The following is a 12,606-nucleotide window of genomic DNA, read 5'->3' as shown; positions in this document are numbered from 1 at the left end:
CACCCAAAGAACTCGCAAAGACCCCTGGGAACTCACTGTGAATTCACCCAGGGTCCCTCCCTCGGTACTCACTGGCGGCCTCTCCCTCGGTACTACTGAGGCTCCTCCCTCGGTACTCACTGGCGGCCTCTCCTCGGTACTCACTGGAGGCCCCTCCCTCAGTACTACTGAGGCTCCTCCCTCGGTACTTACTGGCGGCCTCTCCTCGGTACTCACTGGAGGCCCCTCCCTCAGTACTACTGAGGCTCCTCCCTCGGTACTCACTGACAGCCTCTCCCTCGGTACTACTGAGGCTCCTCCCTCGGTACTCACTGGCAGCCTCTCCCTCGGTACTCCCTGGGGGCCCCTCCCTCGGTACGCACTGGGGGCCCCTCCCTCGGTACGCACTGGGGGCCCCTCCCTCGGTACGCACTGGGGGCCCCTCCCTCGGTACGCACTGGGGGCCCCTCCCTCGGTACGCACTGGGGGCCCCTCCCTCGGTACGCACTGGGGGCCCCTCCCTCGGTACTACTGAAGCTCCTCCTTCGGTACTCACTGAGGCCACCCCTCGAAGGTGGAAACGGTAAAGAGAGCCAACATCGCCGACAAGACATTGTCAAAATTGAAGTCGCTGTTAATCCACATCCGCTCCTGAACTGCGAGCTGGCCTGGTTCACCATAGACAATATAGGGTCCCCTGAGAGAGAATGGGGTGGGGGGAGAGGGTAGAGAGTGTGGGAGGGAGAGAGAGTGTGGGAGGGAGAGAGAATGTGAGAGGGAGAGAGAATGTGAGAGGGAGAGAGTGTGAGAGTGTGAGAGGGAAAGAAAGAAACCAAGGGGGTGGGGGGGGGGGGGTAAAATAGAGAGAGTTGGGTGAAAGAGTGAGGGGAGAATGTGAGGGAGGGAGAGAGAGGTTGACAGAAGGAGGGAGAGAGAGAGGGAGAGAGAGAGAGAGAGGGACAAATAAAGAGATGTGCAAGAAAACGAATAGAGGGAGAGAGAGAGTGGAGGGGGGGAGAGACAGTGGTAAAGAAAGAGGATAGTAGAGAGAGGGGGAGAGAGGAAGGGAAGATAGAGGGGAGAGGAGCGGAAAGAGAGAGAGTTGGGAAAGAGGGAGGGCGGGAGAGGGCCGAAAGAGGGGAAAAGAGAGAAGGGGAAGTGAGAGGGAGTTGAGAGAGAGAGTGAGAGGGCATGAGAGGGTGAGAGGGCGAGAGAGAGAGTGAGAGGGCGAAAGGGAGAGTGAGAAGGCAAGAGAGAGAGTGATAGGGCAAGAGAGAAGGTGAGAGGGAGAGGGGAGAGAGATAGGACAAAGGAAGAAACAGGGAGAACAAAGCAAAGAGATAGTGTAAGGGAAAAGAGGGAAGGAGAGAAAAAGAGTTGTGAGAAAGAGACGCAGGAGATGGGAAGAGAGAGGGGATGGGCGAGGGAAGAAGAGGGAAGGGAAGAAAGGAGGGGTGATGGAGGGGGGTGAGAGAGAGGAAGCGACGAGGAGAGAGATGCAGAGAGGTATGGAGAAAGGGAGGGTGGAGAGAGCGAAGGGGAAAGGGTGGGTGATAGAAGAGGGGAGAGAGACGTGGGAGAGAGGGAGGGTGGTAGAGAGGAAGAGAGTGGGGGGGTGATGGAGAGAAGGAGGGAGCAGAGGAAGAAGGGGGAGAGGGGTTGGGAGGGGAGAGAGTGTGACGGGGAAAGTGTGAGGTGGAGAGTATACGGGGGAGAGGGTGAAGGGGAGAAAGTGAGGGGGGAGCAAGGGAGAGATTGCGAGGGGGAGACAGCGAGGGGGAGAGAGAGTGAGGGGAGATTGTGAAGGAGAGTGTGAGAGGGAGAGAGCGTGTGAAGGGGAGAGAGAGAGAGGGAGAGAAAAGAGTGAGTGTAGTTTTACACAAATCTTCAAGTGTGGCAGGACAAGTTAAGAGAGGTGTTAAAAAACATAAGGGATCCTTGGTTTTATAATAGAGGCACTGAGTACAAAAGCAAGGAGGTTATGCTGAACCTTTAAGGAAGGATGGTTAGGCCCCACCTGGAGCATTGTTGTCAATTTTCTGCACCACTTTAGGAAGGATATCAAGGCCTTGGACAGCAAATAGCAAATAGAATGGGTCCTGGGATTAGGGAGACTGGAGAAACTGGAATTGTTCCCCCTCGAGCTGAGAAGGTTAATGGGATTTTTAATAGAGATGTTTTGATAGCATAGATCAGGAGAAACTATTTGCAGTATCAGGAGGATTGGTAACTAAAGAACATAAGTTTAAAGTAAATGACAAAAGAACCAGAAGCAAAATGAGGAGAATTTTTCTTACACTGCGATTTGAGATGCGCTGCCTGAAAGGGCAGTGGAAGCAGATTCAATCATAACTTTCCAAACGGAATTGGATTATACCTGAAAAAGAAAAATGTTCCAATCTATGGGGAAAGGCCAGGAGAGTGGAACGAATTTGATAGCTCGACCAGGACAGGCACAATAGGCTGATTGCCCTCCTTATGTGCTGCATCATTCTGTGCTAACTGATTCTGAGAACCTTGAGCCCAGCTTCTGTTCTCAACATCAGGCCTTGGCTCTTGAGCTCCCGATAGCCTCAGTGTCCTCTCCAGCACCCAGTCCATAGGTAACATTCACTGCAACGGCATGGCCAACTTATGCCCTACTCACACTCACTTGCAGTCTTCTTCTGTCATTTTGGAGGGATCAGTGCAGCTGTAAAGCTTCCCCTAAATTGAAGAAGATGTCAGTTAGCAACAGAAAGACCAGCGACAACAGAGATTTTACAGTAAGTGTCAGTTATCAAGTGTAGAGTTAATTAGACAGTAATTCCAGAGCCCTATTCTAAGTAACACAGAACACAGCAGTGCTCCAGTTAGACATACTGAACCCATGTCCTCAACCTCCCTCCCAGCAATAAATCCTCAGCTCCATTTTTCAGTAATAATTCCTCAATCCCCAATCCCAGTAATAATTCCATGGTCAGCTGTTCCAGTAATAATTCCCCAGCCTCTCTCTCAACAGTGATAATGGGAGACTTTCAATTACCCCAATATTGAATGGGGCAGTAATTGTGTTACGGGCGGAGAAATATGAATTTTCTTGATCAGTGTGTTTCCTTTCCAATGAGGAAGAAGGCATTGCTGCATCTAGTCCAGGGGAATGAAGTCAGGTGACATCTCGGGAATAGTGGACATAAAGTTTACAGTTATAGAGAAGGAGAAAGAGCAATCCAGAATAAAAATACTTACTTGGATGAAGGCTAATTTCAGTGAACTAAGGAGGAAACTGGCCTGGATAAATTGGAGTCAAAGACTGGTAGGCAAAAATGTAATGCAGAAATGGGCAGCCTTTAAAGAGGAGATAGTTCAGGCGCATTCCCGCAAGAGGGGAAAGGGACGGTAACTGAAGACAGAGCTCCTGGATGATGACAGAGTTAGAGAGCAGGATGAAGCAGAAAAAGAGGGTCTATTACACGTCAACTTAATAATACAAGGAAGAAACAGGTTGAATATAAAAAGTGCAGAGGAGAAGGGAAAAAGGCAATAAGAGGGGAAAAGAGACAATATGAGATTAGATTGATAACTAATAGAAAAGGGAATCCATAAGTCTACTATAGGGATATTAACAGGAAAGGGGTTGTCAGAGGAGCTGTAGGTCGATTCGGGACCAAAATGGAGATCTATTGGTGGAGGCAGACGGCATAGCTGAGGTACTAAATATGAACTTTGCATTGATATTTACCGAGGAAGAGGACTTTACTAAAGCTACTGCAAACAAGGAGGTTGGATGCGATGAAAATAGATAAAAAGGAAGTCCTAGAAAGGCTGGCAGTGCTGAAAGTTGCTAAGTCACCCAGTCTGGATGGGATGCAGCTTAGGTTGCCGTGGGAAGTAAGAGTGGAAATTGCAGAAATTAACAACCACTTGAGCAAGTGTGGACTAATAAAGGAGAATCAGCAGGGATTTGTTAAAGGCAAATGGTGTTTAAGTTTTTTGATGAGGTAACAGAGAGAGTGGATGAGGGCAGTGCAATTGATGTGTTTATGGACTTTCAAAAGGTGTTTGATAAAGTGGTATATAATAAGCTTGTCAGCAAAATTGAAGCCCAGGGGATAAAAGGGACATTCACAGCATGGAAACAAAACTGGGTGAGGAACAGAAAGAGAGCATTGTGGTCTATGACTGTTTCTCAGAGTGGAAGTGGTGGGTCTAATACTTCTCCAAGGTTCAGTACTAGGATCACTGCTCTTTTTGATATATTTTAATGACTTAGATTTCGGGGTACAGGGCACAATATAATAAGTTGCAGATGACACAAAACCTGGAAGCATTGTGAACAGTGAGGAAGATAATGATAAACAGTCTGACAAAGACAGGCTGGTGGAATGGGCAGATGAAATTTTATGCAGAGAAGTGTGAGGCGATACATTTTGGTAGGAAGAATGAGGAGAGACAATGTATGGTAAACTGGTATAATTCTAAACGGGGACAAGATCAGATAGACCTAGGAGTGTTTGAGCACAAATCTCTGAAGGTGACAGGACAGGTTAACAAAGCAGTTAATAAAGCATATGGGTTTCTGGGCTTTATAAATAGAGGTACAGAATACAGAAGCCAGGAAGTTATGTTAAACATATATAAAATACAAGTTCAATCCCAGTTCAAGTACTGTGTCCAATTCTGGGCAGCACACTTTAGGAAGGGCATGTAAGCTTTGGAGGGAAGGGATTTACTAGTATAGTTCCATGGATGGGGATTACATACATACATAGGATTACATAGGATATATGGCACAGGAACAGGCCATTCGGCCTAACTAGTCAATGCCAGCATTTATGCTCCACTTAAGCCTCCTCCCACTTTTCTTCTTTTAAATCTATTCCCTTCTTCCTCATGTGCTTGCCCAGTCTCCCCTTAAATGCATCTATACTATTCACTTCAACCACTCCCTCTGGTAGTGAGTTCCACATTCTCACCACTCTCTGGGTAAAGAATTTTCTTCTGAATTCCCTATTGGATTTCGTGGTGACTATCTGATATTGTTGGCCTCAGTTATCTCTTCCCCAGAAGGATAAACATTCTCTCTGTATCTACTCTATCAAAAATTTTCATAATTTTACTCCTCAGCCTTTTTTCCCCAAGAGAAAAGAGACCCAGCCTGTTCATCCTTTCCTGATATGTATATCTACGCATTTCTGGTGTAATCCTTGTAAATCTTCTTTGCACCCTCTCTAATGCCTCTATATCCTTTTTATAATATGGCAACCAGAGCTGCAGGCAGTACTGTTAAGAGTGGTCATTACAGGTTTAGCATAACGTCCCTATTTATCAATTCTGTCTCTCTTGCAATGAAGCCAAGCGTTTGATTTGTTTTTTTAATGGCCTCACTAGCCTGTTGCGTAACTTTTAGTTGTACTCCGAGATCCTTTTGTTCCTCTACTCCACCAAGACTCGCATCTTCCAAGTTATAAGCAACTTCCCTATTCATCCTACAAAATGTACTACCTCACACTTTACAGTTAATGTGGATAGGCTGGAGAAGTCTGGGCGGCACAGTGGTGCAGTGGTTAGCACCGCAGCCTTACAGCTCCAGTGACCTGGGTTCAATTCTGGGTACTGCCTGTGTGGAGTTTGCAAGTTCTCCCTGTGTCTGCGTGGGTTTCTGCCGGGTGCTCCGGTTTCCTCCCACAAGCCATAGACTTGCAGGTTGATAGGTAAATTGGCCATTGTAAATTGCCCCTAGTATAGGGAGGTGGTAGGAGAATTGAGGGAAGGTGGGGATGTGAGAGGGTAATGGGATTAATGTAGGATTAGTATAAATGGGTGGTTGATGGTTGGCACAGAGTCGGTGGGCTGAAGGGCCTGTTTCAGTGTTGTATTTCTAAATAAAATAAAGTCGGGGTTGTTTTCCTTAGAGCAGAGAAGGCTAAGAGGAGGTTTGATAAAGGTGTTTAAAATCATGAAATGTTCAGATCGAGTAAATGAAGAGAAATTGTTTCCAATGGTCGATAACCAGAGGACACAGATTGAAGGTGATTGACAGAAGGAATACAAGGAAAAACGTTTTGAACAACGTGTGGTTAGGATTTGGAATGTGCTGCTTGATAGGCTGGTGGATATAGATTTAATAGTAGCCTTCAAAAGGGAATTGGCTAAATAGTTGAAGGAGAAAATTTGCAGGGATATGGGGAAAGAGTGGGGGATGGGGACCAACTGGATTGATCCTTGAAAGAGCCAGCACAGTCTCAACGGGACGAATGACCTCCTGTTCAGTACTATTCTCTGATTTTAAACACTAATTCCAGTAATAATTCCTCAATTAAATATTCCTTGTAATAATTCCTTAATTACATATTCCCTGTAATAATTCCTCAGTCTTGTGCCTCAGTAATAACAGTTCAACCACATATTCCAATAATAATTGCTCAACAGACAGGAATAATCAGCTCGGTATCCCAGTAATAATTGCTCACCCCACATCCCAGTAATATATGCTCCACCCAGTGAACTCAGTAATGTTACGGACAAGTGGTAAAGGGTGTGGGTGGTCACTTTCAGTTCTTTGCTGCAGCAAGCTGAAGTGTAAAATTAGCAGCAGGGCTTCTTCCTTTTTTAGGCTGGATCTCTTTCCACAGCCTTTCTCTGGACTGCTTCCTGTGATGTTGTGCTCTCTTCTCTCTCTCCAAAGGGCTACCTTTTAAGGTCAAAAATCCATCATATTAGTGTTTGTTAGTTCACACATGGCGCACTCCCCTGGTGTGACCACACAATGGACCAGGATGTGGAATGCATGGCTATCTATTGATGTCTGGATGGGAACCATTCTGTTATGATGTGGCTACTTTACACCTTCTTTGTCTCGAAAGAAACCCATTCAATTCAGGAATGTCTCTTGATGGTTTCAGGATGGGTATAATTGACACTCCCTTAGTCTGAAATGTATCCTTTTTGTCCTTTCGAGACAGAGACAGTTTTTGAATGCACAGGCCAAGTCATCTGACTTTCGATGGCCATCTTTGCAGCAAACTGTCCACTTTTTTAAAGGAAAAGTCAATTTCAAAGAGTTGAATAAAGTTTGTATCTTAAAAGTCAGGAATATGATATGTCTTTACTGGGCATAACAGTAATAACTAATCATCTCTATCAGAGAGTAATAATTCCTCAGCCCTAAATCACACTGTGTACTTACAGGCCCATGTGCCAGTGACAATTCCTCAGGTTGATTTCCCAGATCCTGTCCTGGGGGGATTTGACTGACTCAACTAGGACAATTGAGCTTGAGAGGGTAGTCCCTTAATGGGCCATTGGGCCATCCATCCATCAGAACCTGACAATCAGAAAGACCCATTCGGCTCCTGCCTGATTTTCCTGTTCACACTGCCCTGGGTTAAACCAATTGCAGAAACAAAAACACCTGCCCCTTTATTCTGACTTCCCTGATTGCTACTGATCCAGAGGGAAGGTTGTATTTCTGAGTTCCATTCGCCATCAATCGCCTGTGTCACTGCCTTCACTGAAATCTCTTACCTTGAAAAGCTGCACTCCGAGACAGGCAAACACGAACTGTAGGAGGGTGGTGACAATCACTATGTTCCCGATGGTCTTGATGGCCACAAATACACACTGAACCACATGCTGCAGGTAAGGCAGAGAGACAGAAGGTCAGACACTGGCACTGGTACCGGGGTGGGGAAGAGGACGGAGGGGGGGGGGGGGGAGGGCTTTGCAATCCAAGCTGGACAGCTCACTCACAAGGCATCTTCTAAAAAAGGTAGCTCAGGACAGACCTGGGTACAGAGGGATCGGGGGTCAGAGCTGGGTACAGGGGGATCGGGAGTCAGAGCTGGGTACAGAGGGATTGGGGGTCAGAGCTGGGTACAGGGGGATCGGGGGTCAGAGGTGGGTACAGAGGGATCAGGGGTCAGAGGTGGGTACAGGGGGATCGGGGGTCAGAGGTGGGTACAGGGGGATCGGGGGTCAGAGGTGGGGACAGGGGGATCGGGGGTCAGAGGTGGGGACAGGGGGATCGGGGGTCAGAGCTGGGGACAGAGGGATCGGGGGTCAGAGCTGGGTACGGGGGATCGGTGGTCGGAGCTGGGTACAGGGGGAATGGGCGTCAGCGCTGGGTACAGGGGATCGGGGTTAAGAGCTGGGTCCAGGGGGATCGGGGATCAGAGTTGGGTACAAGGGGATCAGGGGTCAGAGATGGGTACAGGGGGATCAGGGGTCAGTGCTGGACACAGAGCGATCGGGGGTCAGTGCTGGGTACAGAGGGAATGGGGGTCAGAGCTGGGTACAGGGGGAATGGGGGTCAGAATCGGGTATAGAGGGATCAGGGGTTGGAGCTGGGTACAGGGGGATCGGGGTCAGAGCTGGGTATAGGGGAACGGGGGTCAGAGCTGGGTACGGGGGATCGGGGGTCAGAGCTGGGTACGGGGGATCGGGGGTCAGAGCTGGGTACAGGGGGAATGGGCGTCAGCGCTGGGTACAGGGGATCGGGGTTAAGAGCTGGGTCCAGGGGGATCGGGGATCAGAGTTGGGTACAAGGGGATCGGGGGTCAGAGATGGGTACAGGGGGATCAGGGGTCAGTGCTGGACACAGAGCGATCGGGGGTCAGTGCTGGGTACAGTGGGAATGGGGGTCAGAGCTGGGTACAGGGGGAATGGGGGTCAGAATCGGGTATAGAGGGATCAGGGGTTGGAGCTGGGTACAGGGGGATCGGGGTCAGAGCTGGGTATAGGGGAACGGGGGTCAGAGCTGGGTACAGAGGGATCGGGGGTCAGAGCTGGGTACAGAGGGATCGGGGGTCAGAGCTGGGTACAGGGGGATCGGGGGTCAGAGCTGGGTACAGGGGGATCGGGGGTCAGAGCTGGGTACAGGGGGATCGGGGGTCAGAGCTGGGTACAGGGGGATCGGGGGTCAGAGCTGGGTACAGGGGGATCGGGGGTCAGAGCTGGGTACAGGGGGAATGGGGGTCAGAATTGGGTATAGAGGGATCAGAGGTTGGAGCTGGGTACAGGGGGATCACGGGTCAGAGCTGGATATAGGGGATTCAGGGGTCAGAGCTGGGTACAGAGGGATCGGGGGTCAGAGCTGGGTACAGGGGGATCGGGGGTCAGAGCTGGGTACAGGGGGATCGGGGGTCAGAGCTGGGTACAGGGGGATCGGGGGTCAGAATTGGGTATAGAGGGATCAGAGGTCAGAGCTGGGTACAGGGGGAATGGGGGTCAGAATTGGGTATAGAGGGTTCGGGGGTCAGAGCTGGGTACAGGGTTTCGGGGGTCAGAGCTGGATACAGAGGGATCGGAGGTCAGAGCTGGGTATAGGGGTTTCGGGGGTTCAGAGCTGGACACAGGGGATTTCGGGGTTCAGAGCTGGATACAGGGGATTCGGGGGTCAGAGCTGGACACAGGGGATTTCGGGGGTTCAGAGCTGGGTATAGGGGAACGGGGGTCAGTGCTGGACACAGGGGGATCGGGGGTCAGAGCTGGGTACAGGGGGATCGGGGGTCAGAGCTGGGTACAGGGGGATCAGGGGTCAGAGCTGGGTATAGGGGGATCGGGGGTCAGTGCTGGACACAGGGGGATCGGGGGTCAGAGCTGGGTATGGGGGATCGGGGGTCAGTGCTGGGTACAGGGGGATCGGGGGTCAGAGCTGGGTATAGGGGAACGGGGGTCAGAGGTGGGTACAGGGGGATCAGGGGTCAGAGCTGGGTATAGGGGGATCGGGGGTCAGAGCTGGGTACAGGGGGATCGGGGGTCAGAGCTGGGTATAGGGGAACGGGGGTCAGAGCTGGGTACAGGGGGATCAGGGGTCAGAGCTGGGTATAGGGGGATCGGGGGTCAGTGCTGGACACAGGGGGATCGGGGGTCAGAGCTGGGTATGGGGGATCGGGGGTCAGTGCTGGACACAGGGTTCTATGTACCTGCTGGTGTTGAACCATGAAACACGTATCCCAGTTTGAGATTGAGAACAACAACTACTTGTTTTTACATAGAGCCTTTGATGTAATAAAACTTTCCAAGCTGCTTCACAGAGGCATTATAAAAGAAAATGTATCACCGAACCACAAAAGGAGATATTAGATTAGATAAACAAAAGCTTGGTCATGGAAGTAGGTTTTAAGAAGCATCTCACAGGAGAGAGGCGGAGAGCTGGAGGAAGGGATTTCCACAGCTTCAGACCAGGCAAATGTCGGCATGACCACCAATGGTGCAGTGATTATAAGTGGCAATGCTCAAGGTGCCAGAATTAACAGTGGTAACAGTGTGGGAGCAGGAAGAGAAGCCATTGTAGGTGATTGGCTATGATTAGATATATAAGAATGGAACCAGGTGAGTGCAGGCCCACCCGGCTGGACAACAGTGGAGAGATGTTGGAGGAGGAGGGTGTGGTCAATGTGTCAAAGGCTGCAGGTAGGTTGAGAAGGATGAGGAGGGAAAGTTTACCTTTGTCACATTCACAAAGGATGTCATTTGTGACTTTGATAAGAGTTGTTTCAGTACTGTGGCAGGGACAGAAACCTGATTGGAGAGATTCAAACATGGGGTTCCGGGAAAGACGGGAATGGATTTGGACATTCAAGGACTCTGGAGAGGAAAGGGAGGTTGGAGATGGGATGGTAGTTTGCAAGGATGGTGGGGTCAACGGTTGGCTTTTTGATGAGAGGGATGATGAAGGCAGATTTAAAGGAGAGAGGGACAACACCTAAAGATAGAGAATGGTTCACAATATCGACTAACCTGGGGACCAGGACGGTCCACAACCCTCTGGGGTAGAGAATTCCAAAGATTCACAACCTTTTTAGTGAAGTAATTTCTCCTCATCTCAGTCCTGAATGATTGACCCCTTATCCTGAGACTGTGTCCCTGTGTTCTAGATTCCCTGACCAGTGGGAACAATCTCTCAGCTTCTACCTTATCAAACCCTTTCAGAATCTTGTATGTCTCAATTAGATCACCTCTCATTCTTCTCAACTCCAGAGAATATAGGCCCAATTTATTCAGCCTCTCATCATTGGACAACCCCCTCATCTCAGGGATCAATTTAGTAAATCTTCACTGCACTGCCTCCAGTTCAAATATATCCTTTCTTAAATGTGGAGACCAAAACTGCACACAGTATTCCAGGTGCAGTCTCACCAAAGCCCTGTACAATTTTAGTAAGATTTCTTTATTCCTGTACTCCAATCCCCTTGCAATAAAGGCCAACATGACATTTGCCTTCCTAATCGCCTGCTGCACCTGCATGTTAACTTTGTGCGTTCCTTGTACGAGTACCCCCAAGTTTCTCTGAACATCAAAATTTACCAGTTTCAAACCTTTTAAAAAATATTCTGCTTTTCTATTTTTACAACCAAAGTGAACAACCTCACACTTCCCTACATTCTACTCCATTTGACATCTTGTTGCCCCCTCACTTAACCTGCCTATATCTCTTTGCAGCCTCTCTACATCCTCCCCGCAGCTTACCTTTCCACCGAGCTTTGTATCAGCAGCAAACTTAGATACATTACTCTGTCTCTTCATCCGAGTCTTTAATATGGAGTGTAAACAGCTGAGGCCTCAGCACTGATCCTTGTGGCACCCCACTATTCACTACCTGCCAACTTGAAAATGCCCCATTTATGCCCACTCTGCTTCCTGTCTGTTAACCAATCCTCTATCCATGCTAATATATTACTCCCAACATCATGAGTCCTAAACTAGCTGCCCATCATATCCTATGTTCCTTGGACTTAAGGAAGTGGAGATGAGGGCAGTACCATGGAGAGTGGCCAGGCTGAGAGAATAATGATTCTGGGGACTAGGGCATCAAAGTAGAGGTGAAGGTTTAGTTGAGCAAATTGGAAGCTGCAGAAATGCCTTGTTAAATGGAGTGTCAAAGGCACGAGAGTTGGGATTTTGAAAGTGCAGTTGCAAGTGAATTGGGGGATAGCTTTCTCCAGGAACAGATACAGAAGGAGGTAGGGTTAGAGCGTGGAAGGGAGATCTGGGTGGTGAGTGACACAAGGAAGTGATCAGAGACAGCCTCATCTGTGATTGATACAATGGGATTCTCAAGATCACATGAGATGGCAAGTTTGTGTGGTAGGGGCACAACCGTGAATATGGGTTGTGGAGTTTACATGGACAGAGTGATTTAGGGAGGATAAGAGGGCAGCGAACTCAGGAGAGAGAGGGAACATGATGAGTTGAGAGAAAGGTTGAAATCAGCGAAGATGATAAGTTATTCAATTCAGAGGCTGAGGGAGGAAAGCAGTGAAGATATCTCAGTGAGAGAATTTTTAAGATATTTGGGAAGGTGTAGACAATGAGGATCTGAAGTGTGGGATGGGAAACTCTGTCAAAGACTGTGAATCTCCTCAGTCTCTGCTGGCCTCAGTCTGCAGTCTTAGAGAAAATTAACCAGAGATTTTTGATTCAAAATCCTTTGAAGAAATATTCAGAGAGATTAAATCTGCGTACCTCAGAATCCCACTGGGGTGCAGCCTCCTGTGGATTTAAACCCTGAGACATGAGGGTCTCAGCTTCTGTGGATCACTAGATTCCAGCTCCACTTCACCACCACCACTCTCGACCTCTCCACTATCTCTGACTTGTCAGACAGCTTATTCAACATCCAGTACTGCATGAGCAGAAATTTCC

General features: G+C 48.9%; 1 protein-coding gene across 6 annotated transcripts in view; it reads right to left on the bottom strand.

Moving 5' to 3' along the window:
* cacna1sa (calcium channel, voltage-dependent, L type, alpha 1S subunit, a) overlaps window positions 1-12,606 on the bottom strand; it is a 722,633-nt gene that overhangs the window by 175,162 nt on the left and 534,865 nt on the right. For 5 of the 6 annotated variants that reach the window (XR_010977454.1, XM_068056917.1, XM_068056913.1 and 2 more), the window contains 3 exons: window positions 7,486-7,593; window positions 2,633-2,685; window positions 536-676 (listed from right to left, as the gene is read on the bottom strand). Coding sequence is in view for 5 of the 6 variants with exons in the window: in XM_068056917.1 (XP_067913018.1) it covers window positions 536-676; window positions 2,633-2,685; window positions 7,486-7,593 (302 nt within the window). In the remaining variant the exon portion in view is untranslated. The remainder of the gene's footprint in view (window positions 1-535; window positions 677-2,632; window positions 2,686-7,485; window positions 7,594-12,606) is intronic. The other variant, XM_068056915.1, reaches the window with a different exon arrangement.

This window comes from Heterodontus francisci, chromosome 25, assembly GCF_036365525.1.
Source record: "Heterodontus francisci isolate sHetFra1 chromosome 25, sHetFra1.hap1, whole genome shotgun sequence".
NCBI classification, from domain to species: domain Eukaryota; kingdom Metazoa; phylum Chordata; class Chondrichthyes; order Heterodontiformes; family Heterodontidae; genus Heterodontus; species Heterodontus francisci.
The sequence above is the reverse complement of the archived record's forward strand: the minus strand, read 5'-3'. Positions and strand labels throughout refer to the sequence as shown.